The following is a 17,233-nucleotide window of genomic DNA, read 5'->3' on the forward strand; positions in this document are numbered from 1 at the left end:
TCTCTTTCACAAGCCGATTTCTGAAGCAGATATCCTGCCTTGGATTAATTTTCAGGGCCCTGTGTGCTGCTTCCCAGATGACTACCATTTCTTTCTCATGGGAGGTATCAAGAAGAAACTTGGGGATAATCTGCCTTTTTTTGGGTCAATCAGGGTCTGACGACTGCTGTAATTCAGCTCAGAAAGTGCGTTTATAAACTGCTTTTGCTTCCTAGTTTTTTCGTTCCTCAAACTTAAAGTAAGTAGACCTGACGCATTTCAAACATGCAAATCTCAGCTGCATTGCTAGAGATTTTTTCATGTGTCAGTAGGAAGTGCAGATTCCCAAATGTCCACTGGAAATCTCTGTTCCCTCAGTACTGGGAAGTGGAGGCTTAGAGGGATGGGACCCTCACCCACATGGGTTTAAGTTCTGGGTTCCGCTCCTGGCTCACTGAGTGGCTTCTTTTGCTGATTTTATCTCACTGTACTTCAGTTGCCCATCGGCAAATAGGTCCCAGCAGTAATTGCCTTTTTCTCAAAAGAATTGTAAAGATAAATAAATATGAATGTAGCCTGACAATGACTGCAGTGATCTGTTTAACATGTTTCTTTTTCCCCCTTTTTTTCCTTTAGATGTAAGTCTGTAAGGTGAAATGTCACTTCAAATGGCACCTCTTTCATCAGACACCCGCTTCTGGGGCAGATCAGAAGGTCGCACAGTTCAATCTTTTCACCTTCTCCCAGGTGATTTTTGCTTAAAAAACCCATTGAGCGAATAATCTGTGTTCTCCCTCAAGGACCCCAAATGTAACTGTTAATAGTTCTCTTACTGTGGGAAGTTTATCCCCTATACCACATCTCCAGGCTTAGAGTTAGCCCCATCAGCCCCAAGTATTTAGTTTTGAAAAGCAATGTTATGTGGCTACATTATAGCTGCTGTTCCTTGTGAATAAAGCTATTTTATACTCATGGGGTTTGAAGGCTGGGATTTTCTTCAGTAGGCAGTTCCAAAGGGTGATTCTTTCCACTTGCCTTAAATAGTCATTTGAGGCAGCCTCTCTTTCTTCATTGCCTCTAGGAAGTGGGTCAACTGGACCCTTAGACCTGGACACTTAACCAGCAGACCCCTAGCAGTTCCCAGACTAAATGACTCAATGAAAAATGAGTTTTTCAACCCATAGTCCTTTTGTTTTGCTTTTTTTCTGCGAAGAGACAGGGATCATTCAGACATCTTTGCCATTTCAAATTATTCGCTGCAGAGACTTTACAAAACAAGCATGTCATAAATTTGCTTGGAAACTCAGCAACCATCATTTGAACTATTGTTTTCTTCGCTTCCATTTCCTGTGGCAATTGTGTGGTTGCAAGATCATAATTTTTATTACTGGGTTCCTGAGAGCAGTGAAGAAGTGTTTAAGGATTTTCAGACTATCAATCTTTTATATTGCTACAGAACACTTATCCTATAACAGGAAGAATAACAGTGAACTCACAAAATACTAATATTTGTGTTGTCACTGAATTGTGACCTAAGAATTTACAAATTAACTCCTTGAGATTTTTTAGCTTAATTGCAAATGCACTTGCAGAAATATCTATGGAAGAGCAGGAACAGAAAAATGGGGAATTGCTTCATTAAATTCATATACAGATCACTTTTTCATTTGCAATCTAACAGAAGAGCAGCTGTACTTGTGCAGATCAAAGGTCCCAACACCTCATTTGGAAGATGAACTGTAGCAGAAACTGGTAGAAGGAAGAGCACAAGCATTTGGCAGCAGCTCCAGAGAGCACTCGCTAACATCTAGCAGCCCGAGATCCCTTCAGTTCTCTGGCTAGAAATGCCTATTAAGTCTATCTTAAAGAGCTCTCTTTGGCTTCATGAATTTGCCCACTCTTTTGAGAGTCCTAATCTATTTAGATATTTACCTGTATCGAAAACATCCTATAATTTTGATTGTCCTTGTTGCCTTTCTCTGCACAATTACCCTCAAATGCGTTCTTAACTACTGCTGACCATTTTTTTCACAGTACCATAACACAAAGATCTCATTCCCATGTAGTAATGGTCAGTTTAGAACATATTATTCTGTATGTAAAGCTAGGGTTGATTTTTTTCCCTCCAAAATGCATCACCTTACGTTTTCTACTTTGAATTTCATCTACCATTTCCAGAGCCATCACAGAGTATCATGTGGTCTTTGCAATCAGTTCTCCACTATGCACGCTGTCACTTTTGATACCTTTTTTTTTTTTCTTTCTAGAGGCCCCTGTAGGACTTGCTGGTGTCCTGCCTTGAAGGTGAAGACTGATTATTCTGTCTTGCCTGTTTCCTACCTCCAGGGGTTCTTTCACCATGCAAGAACCTTCCGCCTTAACTTGGGGTTAGTTTCTCTTGAGCCTTTGACGAGGGACCGTGGTGATGCACATACATGCTGACGCCCTTCGGAGAATACATCCACAGATTGGTTTATGTCGTTTACAGAAACTCTGTATGATTTTCTCTTTTGTTTCATTATCTTTTTACTGACAATTTGATTTGAGGCAAATCTTCTGACACTTCCTTATGACCATAAGGAAGCCTGCTGACAAAGGACCATCCCCAAGTGTCCTCAGTGTGAACACAGATTTAAAAAAAAAAAAAGTTTTTCGGCTAAATTTTTCCCAAGGAAAGGTCCCAGGTCTGATTCTCTGCACACTCTGTTCACACCCAGGGTGGCAAAGTAGTGATATTTAAAATATATTACCTTGCACATTTTAGCTAAAACCCAGACAAATCCAGCACTTGAAAAATTACAGTGCCTGGCCACAATGAACTCTAATTGTTTTCCAGAACAACCTGAAATTCTTTGTTTGCATTAGGTTTTGATTTTCCATTCTGATAGGAATTTGATAGTTAAAATGTTAACACAACTAGAACCATCACCTATTTTGCATGGCTTTGTAGTGGTTACACAGTGATATAACCCAAAGCAATTGAGATACAGTCACTCGCAACTGATGTTCTGCAAACACTAAGAATATGAGTAACTTTACACATGTAAACTAACACACTGAATTTGAATAAAAATATTAAGTTTGTCAGCCTTTCTTTATCCTACAATGAAGATTTCAATCCGACTGAAAAATGTTAAGCTTTTATATAGTCAAATAACTTTGGAAATAATTAATTACGGTTTGCAGAACCATTGTTAGAACTGTTTTCAGGGCCAGATAACGTGGTATGTCTGCGATTAAATTACATCAAACATAGTAAGATTCAGTCAAGGAATTTGAATTGCTGTGCCTATTTGCGAGGTCTCACATGTCAAAGCTGCAGTTATAGCAAAGAACTGAACTGCATTATATAAAATTTACGAAGACCCTTTTGCCATATTTCAAGGAGTATCCTCAGAAGATTATACTATCGATCTGAAGACCAAATACCTTCTTTTCCAAATATCTTCACTTTTATGGCTTGAAGTGCCAGATGGATAAGCTAAATGTATTCTCTTTCAATGGTCAGTGCAAAGTTATGTCAAAACAGGTTAATCTGGCAAGGAGTTTTCCAAAGAACATAAGAAATTATGATACCCTGGAGCCTATGTACAGTAGTCTAGTACTACTACAGAGGTAAAACTGAATGGATTTTCAATTCAGGGGTCTTACCTGGCACATTTCACCCTATGGTGCCTCACAGGTTTGTAGCTAAAACAAACCATTTCCCTTCGTTTGATAACTTCTGAAAAATATTCCTTTGTACGCTTTTCTCTACACATTATAAAGCCTGATGAAATCTTAAGATTAGAGCAAAGTTTTGAGGGGACTTCTTGTTAACAGCCGTGCTATAATATGCATTGCAATTGTAAACAAGAGCATGTATGCTGTAAGATCAGTTGGAGGAATAAATTTATTTTGATTTTAAGAGGGAGAAAGCAAAAAGGTAACAAAATCCATTTTGGTTTCTTATTCGAACACTCTTTGTGAAAGGAAACACTGCCCATAGATGGCACTGTGGTTCTGTGACTCGAGAGTTATTTATGTCAGTGCAACTGTGCAATGCTATTTATTTATGCTGCTTATTAATTTTAATCTTATAGTGCGACTTCTTAGTGAAATTAATGTAATTGGCTTATTACTATTGCAAGTATGTTGTTCCTGAGACTGAAATGTTTTAAGCTATATGTACTTATCCAAAGAGTTTACCTTTTCAATAGAAGAATGTCTGTCCTTAGAAAAAGAGAATGATTGCAACGGCTCATTTTGGACCAGTTTACTGTGATAGTTGAATTCTGCAATACGCTCTTTCTCTTTGGCCAGCAAGATATTTAAAATTACTTTAGCCTTCAGCAGACGTGGTACTGTGGGTACGTGTGGGAGAAATTAAACCAAACGAAAACAGGTACTTAAGACGAACCTCTGGTTTATAAAACAACGGATGGCATTTAAATATTTTAATCTGCTTTACTAGCAGTGGGATCTGACAAAACAATAAAGCGTTGGAACACCATTTTACATTAACATTTACAAAATACAGCAAACTTTTTTCTCTATGTACTTACATAAGCAGACATATAGGTATTCAAAATAGAATGCATCTCAGCGTTTGGCAATAATTACAGGAGTACAGTGCATGGTTGGCTGGATGGGATAGATACATAGGATTTTTTTTACCCTGAAGTGTATAAAGTATGCACACCAGCTTAGGAGATACATGGTGAGCTTCATGTCTTTGGACATTTCTCAGATGCAGTCTTAACAGTAATAAAACATTGGTCTGCTTGAAAAATTGTTGATTGAAACATTTTTTCAGACAAAGTGGGTTTTTTGGATGCGGATATGACAGACTGACTCAGCATGCTTTTCCTGTAAGGCAGGGGAAGGCCCTAACTTCTGAGCTAGTCTCTGTGAATGTCTTCTCTTTTTTTTTTTTTGCCTGGAAAATTACAAAAGTTTCCATTCCAGCCTGATGCATAATGAAAACACTCACATTTTTTTGCGAGATGAAAACACATTTTTTTGCGAGATGGAAGCTAGTCGTACTGAACTGTAGTGTTCGTCCCAAGCATAGGCCCAATGCTATAAATTCTGGTTTAAAATGGCTGAACTTTGTCATCTGACAGCAGTATAATGACTCTTTTAATTGCTATCTACTGACAAACGACCTCCTGCAGATCTGGCATGGTGGGTAGAACAAATTCAGGCGCTGACTCTGTCATCCTCACTAAGGCAAACCACACAAAAATCTACTGACGTTTTGGTGCAAGGTGGCAGAATCAGGCCCTGCTAAACTGTCAAGGATGTCCATAAAAAGCTGGAGATATTGGTCTTTATCTGCTGTGCATTCTTGGCTTTGAGAGGCTTCTTAGGCAAAAGCTGCTGATCGCTCAAAAAACCACCTATCTGAGTGCTCACAGAATTAAAATGTCAGGCATCAGATATCCCTGGTTCTAAGCAAAAAATAAGTGCTACGTTACCTCCAGCTGTCAATTAAAGAGACGCTGTCAAGTCTCTTAGGTCCAAAACATAGGTTTTATTTTAATAAGCTGGAGAAAAAAAAATCATTGTTCAGTCATCTTCTAATGAAACATCAAGCAAGTAATTGAAACCCTCTCTGTTTGTAGTGAAACATTCCCCGTCAGTATTTGCGACCTGAGCAATTTGACATTGTGAGAGAGGAACAGAAGGTGAAATGAAAGAGAAATGAGGCGGGGGGGGGGCTGATTTGCTCTGCCATGTGGGCGAAAAGCAGACAGTAGGCAGAGAGCACAAGCAGTGAACGTTAAATGCTCAGTACCAGTTTGTCAAGTGGGAGCTAGTGAAGGAGACCAGAAACTCAGGAGTTTTGGGAGGAATTGAGCTTTGGAGAATACGTCGTACATGCATACGTTGTATGGTATGCCCTGCTCCCTGGCACACATGGGCAATAGGACCCGAGCTGTCCACCCCGTCTGCTTCTTTCTCTTGCAAGGCTAGAGACGCTTGCATCAAGATGGGCACAAATTACACAAAACATGTCAATTCCCTCCACTTGTGGAAGCACCTGTGTTCCCTTTCCCCTTACACACAGGGTTAGAGATCTTCGATCCCGTGTCAGTATTCATCATATGAAGGCAATCTGGTTTGGTGGCAGATCCTGAGCCTCAGGCCTCTACTTATGAAAGACTTTTGCTTTTATTACTGCCTATTTCTTCCCTGGGGTGCCTGTTCCCAAGGGTGAATCCTGAAAACCACTCCAGTCATGAAGGGGAGACATCTGAAGACAGGGAGGTACCTGAATACCCTGTTTCATGGGATGCCCTGGACCACTTGTGCTCCATCAGTGCTCCATCCCTTGCCTGGCTGGCCTGTGTGATACAAGTTGGCTGTTGTCCTTAGCTCAAACCCCCTGATTCAGGGTCTATATCAAACACGTCAGGAAACAGTGGGAAGTCACTGCTCCCACCTACTATTATGGTGGTCCTCATGCTCAGCTGCATTTAGCAGGTTCCCCCTGAAATCCCTTCTGTATGGCACTCCTCACACAGTGCAGTGTGGGAGCAGGGTGTGCATAAGGAGGCAGGAGTAACGAGTTCATTTTTCCTTCTGCTGAAGCTGTTCAGTTTGGTTGTGGTGATCAGGTGTACCCAGAGACAGAGAGACCATATAAACCACCTCGGTCAGTACAGCATTTATACCGCTTGATCTATCAGGTGATCCTAAATTCCCAGTTTTGGGGAGAAAACCATTAATGGTCACAAGCCGATGGATGACAGCATGACACTTTGAGCCAAGTGTGGAGGCTGAGGGCTGTGGTGAGTCAATGTCACCATGTGGACGCAGAGCTCCTATGTGACCTGTGCACAGTGGCTCTGACCTACCCCATGTTGGAGGAAACGGCTCATAAAACTGCCAGATTTAGTTATCAGGCTGCCAAGAGAACAATAAAAGCAGTTTCTTGGAAATCAGCCAAATACTCAGCCAAGTTTTAAGTCTTCTTCTACCATAGATCTGTATTTTAAGCTAAAAGTCTTCCCCTTCCAAAAATCCTCAGCTGGTAGGCTTGAATCAGATTCAGGTTCTCTCTGTCTCTCTCCTTCTTTCTTTACCTTAGCCGAAATTTAATTGTTCTGTGAAAATCGAACAACTTCAAGAGAAGGACTGATGAAGACATTGGAGTTTGGCTTCTGGGTAGGCAGTGTTTATTTCAGAGCGGACAGGATCTGAAACTGGAATGCATCCTGCTTCTGATGATTATGGCTGCAAAATTCATGGAACGAGTCAAATGCTTGGATTTAGGTTTTGCAGGTGGATGCAACATTTGTATTTCTGCTCTCCAGCAGACACCCACTGGCTTCAGTGAAATTGTCTGTGGTGCCCGAAAGGAAATAGTTTCATGACGAGGCGTTTCTGTCAAGCAATATATTTGATGTTCTTTATGTAATGTATTCTGCCCTTGGAGCTATGCAGGTGAAATACAGTGCCGCTTATAAGTCCTGCTATTTTTCAAGTGGGCCCCGTTTGCCCATACATATTTCATTAAGGCTGAGTCCCAATAGTGCAAGCTACCTACCGTTCCTGAGCAATCTATCATAACAGCAAAACGGTGAAACCAGGGAAAACGATTATGAACAAGTAATAGTTTTCTAATAATTCTGGCTCTACCAGCCCTAAAACAAAACCAGAAGGACATCTTCATAATGGCCTTTTTAACCAAAGAGAAATGGTGAGAGAGGATCCGCTGCAACCTTTTACTGCAGGCTTTACTCATGCAAAATTTCCACAGTTTTGGCATGGATGTGGAATCGTTCCTGAAATTATTTAGCAATGTTGTGCCTGATTTTCCTCTCTTCTCTCTTCGCATTTCTGTCAACACCAGTGGGAAGGAGCAGGGAATCAAGCCCAATAATTACTTTTGAAAAAATTACTTTCAAGTTTTAAGCTGAACAGATGAAACTTTTTGAATGGAAATAAAGTACAAGACATGAAATAAAGATTATGGTAGAAACAAAGGATCATTCAAGTATAATTTACCTTTGAAGACTGCTAATTTGAACTATAGAACAAATGGCAGAAAAGCCCAGTAACATTTCAGAACGGTCACTCAGAAGAAAAAAATAGCCATAAAAACACTGTTACCAAAATGTCCGTATAATTCATCTATACAGGTTTAAATAGATTTTTCTTTAATACTTCAAAATTTATTTTAAATATATATTAGCAAATTAAGCATCATTTTATTTAAAATTCCATAAAGTGCTCATTCAGTTAATGATAAAATTCCATTGTTGCAAGACAAACTAGCTGGAGCCTATTCTGCGAGGACATCAAAGGACAGCTTAGCTTTCATTTGCAAAGAGAAAAGAAATGCGTAGGTTTCTTCACAGCCCATGTTATAATACCAGAAATTGCATTTTTTTTTCTTTAAGAAATATATCCTTTAGAAGATTAAAAAAATAAGTTTAATAAAGCCTGTGCTTAAAACAGCCAAAGTACTGTATGAAAAAAAATTGCACATTTGATATCATTTCCACCCTGCTTTTCCTCTACAGGATAATATGAGGAGTATGTGATGTTATTGGAGGGTCTCTTGAACAGGGCTGATTTTCCTAAGCTATCAGAGCTTCTCGCCGCCAGGTGAAATTTTCAGTGTGCACACGGTGGTTGTCATGGCAGCTGCCAACTGTCACACACCGCTAACCTTTTCGTTCGCTGGGCTGATACTTCCCTTAGAGGTACCATCCAAATGATGTATTCCTATCGTGACCATCGAATAATCCTTAGCCATCATTTTTGCCTCTTTTTTCAAACTCTTCATTTGTGCTAGCTGGAGCTGGCTGGAGTTATACGCAAGTGCTGGGATAGTGTTCACTAAAATCAGCTGGAAAGGTTTCTTCTCCTCCTTGTAGCGACACTGAATGTAACGAGAGAAAGCTGAGCGGTAGGTTTTGTTGAACAACGTATATACGAGTGGGTTGACAGCCGAAGAAAGGTAGCCAATCCAAACGAATACGTTAAGTAGTCCTCCAATGACTTCTTGATTGCATGACTCCTTGCAAATTACAGCCATCACATTGGTGATGAAAAACGGGCACCACATCACAACAAACAGAAAGAAGACAATGCCAAGAACCTTGGAAGCCTTCTGTTCGTTGCTGATGGATTGCATGGTTCTCCTCCCAGAAGTCCCCACCTCTCTGTTCAAAGAGCGCTGAAAGAGTTTCTCTGAGGACAGGGAACTCTGAGGGAGGAAGCTAAATGAAGCAAATTTGGTTTTTGGGCCAATGTCATTCACGCATAGCATAGCTTCCTTCTGCAGCGACTTGATAGTTAAAAAGTAGGTGACCACCATGATGGTTAGAGGGATGAAGAATGCCACAAAAGAGCCTACTAGGACAAAATTGTCATCCACAAGTAAGCAGCTGTCTTTCTTAAACACTTTGGAGTCATCTTGTAGTCCAAAGACAGGTATAGGCATGGAGATACCTGAAGGTGGATTAGAGAAAAAACAGGTTAAACACAGTAATAAACCCCACCATTTCCAATCTCCAAGAAAAAATAAACAAAATGCTCTTAGCTTTACAGAGATCATTTCTCAAAGAATAAATGGATGCCACTTCCCTGGAAGTGTTTAAGGCCAGGCTGGACGGGGCTTTGAGCAGCCTGGTCTAGTGGGAGGTGTCCCTGCCCATGGCAGGGGGGTTGGAACTGAATGATTTTTAAGGTCCCTTCCAACCCAAACCATTCTAGGACACAAATGAACACTAACAGATAGAGCCACAATTGATAGACATCCCAAAGCAAACTGAATTTACACAGAGGAAGGAAAAATATTGCATCTCATGTTTCAGCAGCAGCATGATGATAGTCCTGTTTTTGTGATATTTTACTGGGGCTACACTAAGAAAAGGTGCTGTGTGAAACATTGGTCTTGCAGATGTTAAATTTCAGGACCTGAGCTGTGGTCTGCCAGGCATTTGTGCTGCCACCACCTTTACAGGATCCCAGCAAAGAAGGGCAGGGGAAGAGCAGCACTGGTGTTACACAGCATTTTGCAGTTGCTCTAATCTGAATTCCCTCTCTCCTTCAAAGAAAACTCAGCCACAGGTAGAACACATTTGCTTCCATCCAACTGTCCCATGACACCCATGACACAAAAACATGACTCCTTACATTCTTGGATCTTGGACCCCCTGTAAAGATGTCCAGACCTGCCCCTTGGTTCCTGACACCTTGGCAAAGGCTTTTATTAATTATGATAAGGATGATACCATGTCTTTCTTTTCTGCGGTGGCTTAAGATTGGTCTCGGGCTAGTTTTCATAAGAGGATTAAAAGTTTAACTTTTAATCTAACTTAGAAACCTGGGTACTGGTTTCTAACTAGGCTGTGAAATACTGATTTGAGGAGGAAAGATAATTTTTTATCGTAGATCTGAGAGTAATCTTTCATTGGGTCTTTTTCTTTTCTTTCTGCAATCTCCATACGGTTGACACAGTCTAAATGCTAAAAAAACTTTCCATGGCAACGACCAGAGGAATGATGGGGACAAATTAAGCACTGAGAGACACCGGTATGAGGCAGACTGAGATGTGGTTCACCCTGAGGGACTGTAAAGGTCCCTTTCATGGTATTGCCAACTGCTACAGGTGCCCTCTCAATACACAGCCTTGAAGGCAATGTCAGACGTGCAATTTTTATCTTCCCCTGGAGCATGTGCTGCATCCTTGCCCTGTCATGAATGGTGAGGCCAGGTGATGAAGTCCTTTCTCCTTGGACTGCTCTGTCTGATTCAAGCCCACTCAGCCATTTCCTCAGGGACTTCTGCAAACGCTGCTAGTGTCTGGGGAAAATCAAACAGCTGCTGTTTCTTTGGTTGTTTGGGTTTTTTTCAGTATTTGTCCCCTCCCCCTAAATGCATGCTGTCTCTCCAAGAGAGGCAATGTGCAGCCAGCGAAAGGGATGATGTGCTGTGAAGACAGCAAAAGTGGTGTTGTGAAGCAGGGAGCGACAATGCAGCCCTGTTTGGATAAAAGCAGCTGGGAGTCTGACTCCTGTGGAAAGTTAACATAATCTGGGAGCTTCAGTCCCCTTTGCATCTTTGAACAGAAATCCCAGATGCTGTATTTGGCTTCTGAGGAAGAAAAGATTAATTACAGAAGAATTTCTTATGATGTGAGGATGATGCTGTGCACTACCTTGTCCCCTGCGTGCCCAAGAATCTCCTTAGTGCTTCACAGATGAGTCTTGAAACTCATCTTCTCAACATCAGCATTTCAATGGTACCTCCCTCTACCTCCCTTCCTTTCCCTTCTTCCCACTCTGGCACTTAGACTGGGAGCCCTCTGAAAGCACCGGCTGTCTCTTCATTTCACGCATTGCCTAGAGGGAGACTCTGGAGTCCAGGCACAGTACAAAACAGTAATGATAACAATAATAATAAAATTAGACCATTATTCTCTTCAAATGTTCCATTCTTTTCATGCTTCTGGAGCTTTTACGAAGCTCTTTATTTTTCTAACATTGTAGCTCATTTTATCTGCACAGCTTTGAACTGAGTCATGGCAATGCCTCAGGCCAATTTACAAAAGTGGTGTTCTTATCTGCCCAAGGCAGAAGCTGGTGGAGAGCCTGTGGTATTGTCCTTTCTGTTTCTGGCGCATGAACCCTAAATGCTTGAACTTGGGCTATGAGAAGTCAGTGGGTGAAGTGCGAACTCATGCAGTGTGTGGCGGCTCCTGGGTCCAGCTGATGGGAACCTCCAGTGACTCCAGGAAAGCTGCTGCCTAAAAAGGTCTGAGTCAGTCCGACTGACAGCGCGGAGGATGAGGATGCCTGCAGGAGCCACATTGCCTAGCCACAGCTGAGCAATCTGGGGTGCCGAACACCTCCAGGCAAATGGGGAATGCTTTGAAGTTCCTTTTCTTTATTTTTTTTTTTTTTGTGGATGAGTTTGGATGATACTGAGGGCACCCAGTACTTCCCAGCATTACACTTCAGCTGCAGGAAGACACAGCACTAGTCAGAGCAATACCACGTTTCCCGTCCGGTTGTGCCCTGTACCGATAACAGCAGGGCTGTTTTTTCGTTTAATTCAAAGACCTAGTGTGAGCTGCAGAGATAAAATAAACAATGCTGTTGACAGAGTAAAAAGATGCCTTTCATTACGACAGACCTTATGGCTCAGCTGCATCAGGAGGCATGGGAGGAGAGGCAGCAGCACTAGAAAGAGGAAAATTTTAGCGTAATTGCAAGCTTTTTCAAGTAAAAGGCCAAAGTCAGTTGCAACTCCTCAGCCGAAATACAAGGGCAGCAAATTCCCCACCTGCTTTGTTTTGTTGTTAGCAGCTTCTGTAGACTGGCAGCTAGATCCAGATTTCTGGCTTTAAAAAATGGAAGTGAGCTTCATAGCTGGAGTTTCCACATTTCCTTGTCATTCTTTTATCTAAGTGCTGTTCACAGCAGAACTGTAGCAGGCACTGCTGGTCGTGTAAGTTTTTCTGAACGACCGTTTAATACATCTTTCCCCTACAGCCGGGGGTAACTGGCCTGTATACAATTTGAAAATACCAGAGGTACCACGGTTTGGTAGTAGAGAATACGGACAGCTGTAACCTGATTTTGTGTACGCCCCAGTTCAGCTGACGCAGGGGATCCCACAAATGATATTGTGGTATTCCTGCATGGAATAAGTTAACTTCCAGGACAGTTCCCTCTTTTCATATCTCTGCAGGGACTAAACTTGTTGCTCCCCTCCCCAAAGGAACAGAGTTTGTCCCTCTTCAACAGGTAGCTTCTGTAGCATGAGGATAGCAAATCCCAGCAAGGGCACAGGGACTAAATTCAAAGGCAGTCATGCTTAAACTGTAAGTAAAGGAGCTTCCATGTGCAACCCACATCTGCTATTTTGATGGGATTTTTAGGAAGCATCACACATGGACAAGAATGTCACCCACAGGTCACTCGGGTTTGGTCAAGATCAAGCTTGTCCTGTAGACACATAACAAAAAGCCCTGGCCTAAGCTGTGTTAGCGTTATCGCAGCTGACTGAATTCACGGAATCACGGAATCTTCAGAGCCGGAAGGGACCTCTAGAGATCATCTAGTCCAACTCCCCTGCTAGAGCAGGATTGCCTAAAGCACATCCCTCAGGGCTGCATTCAGGCGGGTCTTGAAAATCTCCAGAGAAGGGGACTCCACAACCTCCCTGGGCAGCCTGTTCCAGTGCTCTGTCACCCTCACCGTAAAGAAGTTTTTCCGTGTATTTGAACGGAACTTCCTATGTTCTAGCTTGTGCCCGTTGCCCCTTGTCCTGTCGCTGAGAAGCATTGAAAAGAGCCTGGCTCCGTCCTCCTTAAACGCACCCTTTAGATACTTGTAAACATTAATCAGGTCCCCCCTCAACCTTCTCTTCTCCAGGCTAAAGAGTCCCAGCTCTCTCAGCCTTTCCTCATAAGGGAGGTGCTCCAGTCCCTCAGTCATCTTAGTTGCCCTACGCTGGACTCGCTCCCGTAGTTCCCCGTCCCTCTTGAACTGGGGAGCCCAAAACTGGACACAGTACTCCAGTTGTGGCCTCACCAGTGCAGAGTAGAGGGGGAGAATGACCTCCCTCGACCTACTGGCCATAGTCTTCCCTATGCAGCCCAGGATGCCATTGGCCTTCTTGGCGACAAGGGCACACTGCTGGCTCATGGATAATTTGCTGTCTACTAGGACCCCCAGGTCCTTCTCCTCAGAGCTGCTTCCCAGCGTGTCCGCCCCTGACCTATACTGGTGCTTAGCATTCTTCCTTCCCAGGTGCAGGACCTTACACTTGCTTTTGTTGAACCTCATTAGGTTCTTCTCTGCCCAGCTCTCCAGCCTGTCCAGGTCACGCTGGATGGCAGCACGGCCCTCTGGAGCGTTGGCCACCCCTCCCAGCTTGGTATCATCAGCAAGCTTGCTGAGGATACACTCTGTCCCCTCATCCAGGTCATTAATGAATATATTGAACAAAATTGGACCAAGTATTGACCCCTGAGGGACACCACTCGTTACAGGCCTCCAACTGGACTCTGTGCCGCTGATCACAACCCTCTGAGTTCTGTCACTCAGCCAGCTCTCAATCCACCTCACTGTCACCTCGTCTAGCCCATACTTCCTCAGCTTCCTAATGAGGATGTTATGGGAGACAGTGTCAAAAGCCTTGCTAAGGTCAAGGTAGATGACATCTACGGCTCTCCCCTCATCCAGCCAACCCAATTCATTCTTTAAAGATCAAAGCTGACCGATCTATTTCTCCTTGATGATTGAGATGTGTAATTTCTTGCTGATTGTGGTGGGTTGACCCTGGCTGGACACCAGGTGCCCACCAAAGTCACTCTGTCTCTCCCCCTCCTCAGCTGCACAGGGGAGAAAAAATACAACAAAAAGCTCGTGGGTCAACATAAGGACAGGGAGATCGCTCAGCAATTACTGTGGCAGGCAAGACAGACTCAACTCGGGGAAATTAATTTAATTTATTACCAATTAAATCAGAGTAGGATAATGAGAAAATAAAACCAAATTTTAAAAACTTCTTCCCCCCACCCCTCCCTTCTTCCCAGGCTTAACTTCAGTCCCGATTTCTCTACCTCCTCCCCGTGAGCGGCGCAGGGGGACGGGGAATGGGGGTTGTGGTCAGTTCATCACACGTTGTCTCTGCTGCTCCTTCCTCCTCAGGGGGAGGACTCCTCACGCTCTTCCTCTGCTCCAGCCTGGGGTCCCTCCCACAGGAGACAGTCCTCCACAACCTTCTCTAATGTGAGTCCTTCCCATAGGCTGCAGTTCAAAAACTGCTCCAGCATAGGCCCCTTCCACAGGGTGCAGTCCTTCAGGAACAGACTGCTCCAACATGGGTCCCCCACAGGGTCACAAGTCCTGCCAGCAAACCTGCTCCAGCGTGGGCTTCCCACAGGGTCACAGCCTCCTTCAGGCATCCACCTGCTACAGCAGGGCTGCAGGTGGATATCTGCTCCACTGTTAACCTCCATTATTTGCAGGGGGACATCCTGCCTCACCATGATCTTCACCATGGGCTGTAGGGGAATCTGCTTGGGTGCCTGGAGCACCTCCCCCTCCTCCCCCTCCTCCCCTTCCTTATTCACTGACCTTGGTGAGTTGTTACTCTCACATATTTTCAATCCTCTCTCTGGCTGCGGTTGCCCTTGTATGGTTTTTTTCACCCCTTCTTAAATATGTTATCCCAGAAGCGCAACCACTGTCGCTGATGGGCTTGGCCTTGGCCAGTTGTAAGTTCATCTTGAAGTCAGTTGGCATTGGCTCTATTGGACATAGGGGAAGTTTCTGGCAGCTTCTTATGAAGCCACCCCTGTAGCCACCCTGCTACCAAAACCTTTCCACGCAAACCAAATACACTGATTTTATTTTCCTTGCTTTCCAGCTCCCTGCTTTTGGTGGCTGTGGGTGTTTAGAGAAGACACAGGCTGTGCCTGTGTATTCAAACATCAAGAGAAGAAAATCCGCTTCCCAAGAAAATCAGCTTCACATGCAGAGGTACCAGTAAGGACAAGAAGGTATTTGGGAAATGGACCATGTGCAAACAGTGGATCTGGAGGAAACAACCTGGCCAGGGCTGTAACAGAAGAGCTCTTCCACACCCTCCCCGTTCCACATCCCTGGCTCCCACTAGCTCAGGCTCAGTCTGGAAAAAGTCTTGATATCCCCTGAGTGCTTTTTTATCTTAATCTGATTCCAAGTCAAACTAAGCTGAGACATGAGGAAGCGCTCAGCACAGAATGGGAGCATCCATTCAAACACTGGAGGTACATCAGCCACTGTGTTTCCAGTTGACATTCACACTTATATCAGAACATTTTCCCTTGTGGACAAACCCTAGATACTATGTTCCTCTGGTAGAAGGTGGTTTATTTGTATAGCTTGATTTATACACAGGTGACTGTTTCAAACTCAATGGACTTTAATAAACCACAAAACAGAATCCGAACAATAAAGAGGAGTAATAAATCCTGCATTAGATCTCAAGCATTTGGGCACAACTTCAGAATGACAGAAGGCTCTTGAAAACACCAAAGGTTAGGAAGTAAAGCAATAGTATCCTCCTTGTTATTCTCTCAAAAAGCCTGGTAAAACTGACAAAGGTTGATTTAGTGGTACACATTGCTGGCTCGCAAATCTTCAGAGGTATACAGCAACCATAAAACCACTTTAACTGGGCAGGTAAACTGGGTTTGCAGCTGCCTTGAGCTGCTGAGACTATCAATGAATCAAAGCCAGAATTTACAATATGCCTTGCAGAGTGGCACACTTGGGCTGCTTAGGGTGAAGAGAAGGAGGGGGGAGTGAATTGGTAAAGTCAAGGCTCCGTCTGTGAAGTCTCCTTCAAGCAGAAACTTTCAGTCACATGCTTTCACCTCACATATATCCACTTCAATCCATTTGAATACAAATGAGTATTACTATGTGCCTTCATAAATGTCCAAGGGATATGAAATACCTTTTAGAAATGTCAATACAGTTTCTCAACAAAATTCGGCACCTTTGTTCTCCTTCACACGAAAAAGGAAAAAAACCTCTCCTGCTCAAGTTTTCGCAGTCACATTGATTCAGACATACTCGAGTTATGGGCCAGATCACGGGCCACTGCACAGAGATGCGCTGTGATGCTGGGGACCTCTGAAAAGATTGCTGCTTGGAGAAGGCCAGTCTTTCCTTCCAGCAGCTCAACGTGGCGATATTGTCTGATTTCTTTAGAAAAGCCCATGCCTGCTATCTGGTGCCTTTCTGTACTCAGAGAATGTCCTCCTTTGGTACATCTACACGTTCAAACAACAAACAGCCATCCATGTATGCTCACATGCATGCTACATCCCAAGGCATACGATGCATAGCCTCAGTTTCATGTTGTATAAAAATTGCCTTGGTGCAACATGGCCATCACATTATTTTCAATATCTTGGTCTGAAATAACCACCCAAAATAGTATTTAATCCTTTGGGCTACAATGGTGCCCTGTGTGGATGTTTGCTTGCCCTAGGAACACAAGCCACAGTGAGCCACTTGTGGGGAGGTTGTGGACCATGTCCTCTGGGTGTCAAGGGTGCAAATGTGTCTGCACCCTGTATCAGGAAGGGGAATTTAGCGACAACTACTTATGCACTTTCACTTAAACAGTCGCAGAAGAGCCGTTCAGTCTGGCTCCATGTCTCTGCTTGGCATGTGGCACTCACCACAGTTAGAGGAGTCATTGTTTCCCCAGACCTGCAAACACTTAGCTGATTTCTGCGTCCACCTGA

General features: G+C 43.4%; 1 protein-coding gene across 1 annotated transcript in view; it reads right to left on the minus strand.

Moving 5' to 3' along the window:
- Window positions 1-4,388: 4,388 nt before the first annotated feature.
- HTR2A (5-hydroxytryptamine receptor 2A) overlaps window positions 4,389-17,233 on the minus strand; it is a 34,888-nt gene continuing 22,043 nt past the window's right edge. Inside the window, exon 4 of the mRNA XM_074565491.1 lies at window positions 4,389-9,426. Within this exon, the coding sequence (XP_074421592.1) occupies window positions 8,627-9,426 (800 nt within the window). The 3' untranslated portion in view covers window positions 4,389-8,626. The remainder of the gene's footprint in view (window positions 9,427-17,233) is intronic.

This window comes from Larus michahellis, chromosome 1, assembly GCF_964199755.1.
Source record: "Larus michahellis chromosome 1, bLarMic1.1, whole genome shotgun sequence".
NCBI lineage: Eukaryota > Metazoa > Chordata > Aves > Charadriiformes > Laridae > Larus > Larus michahellis.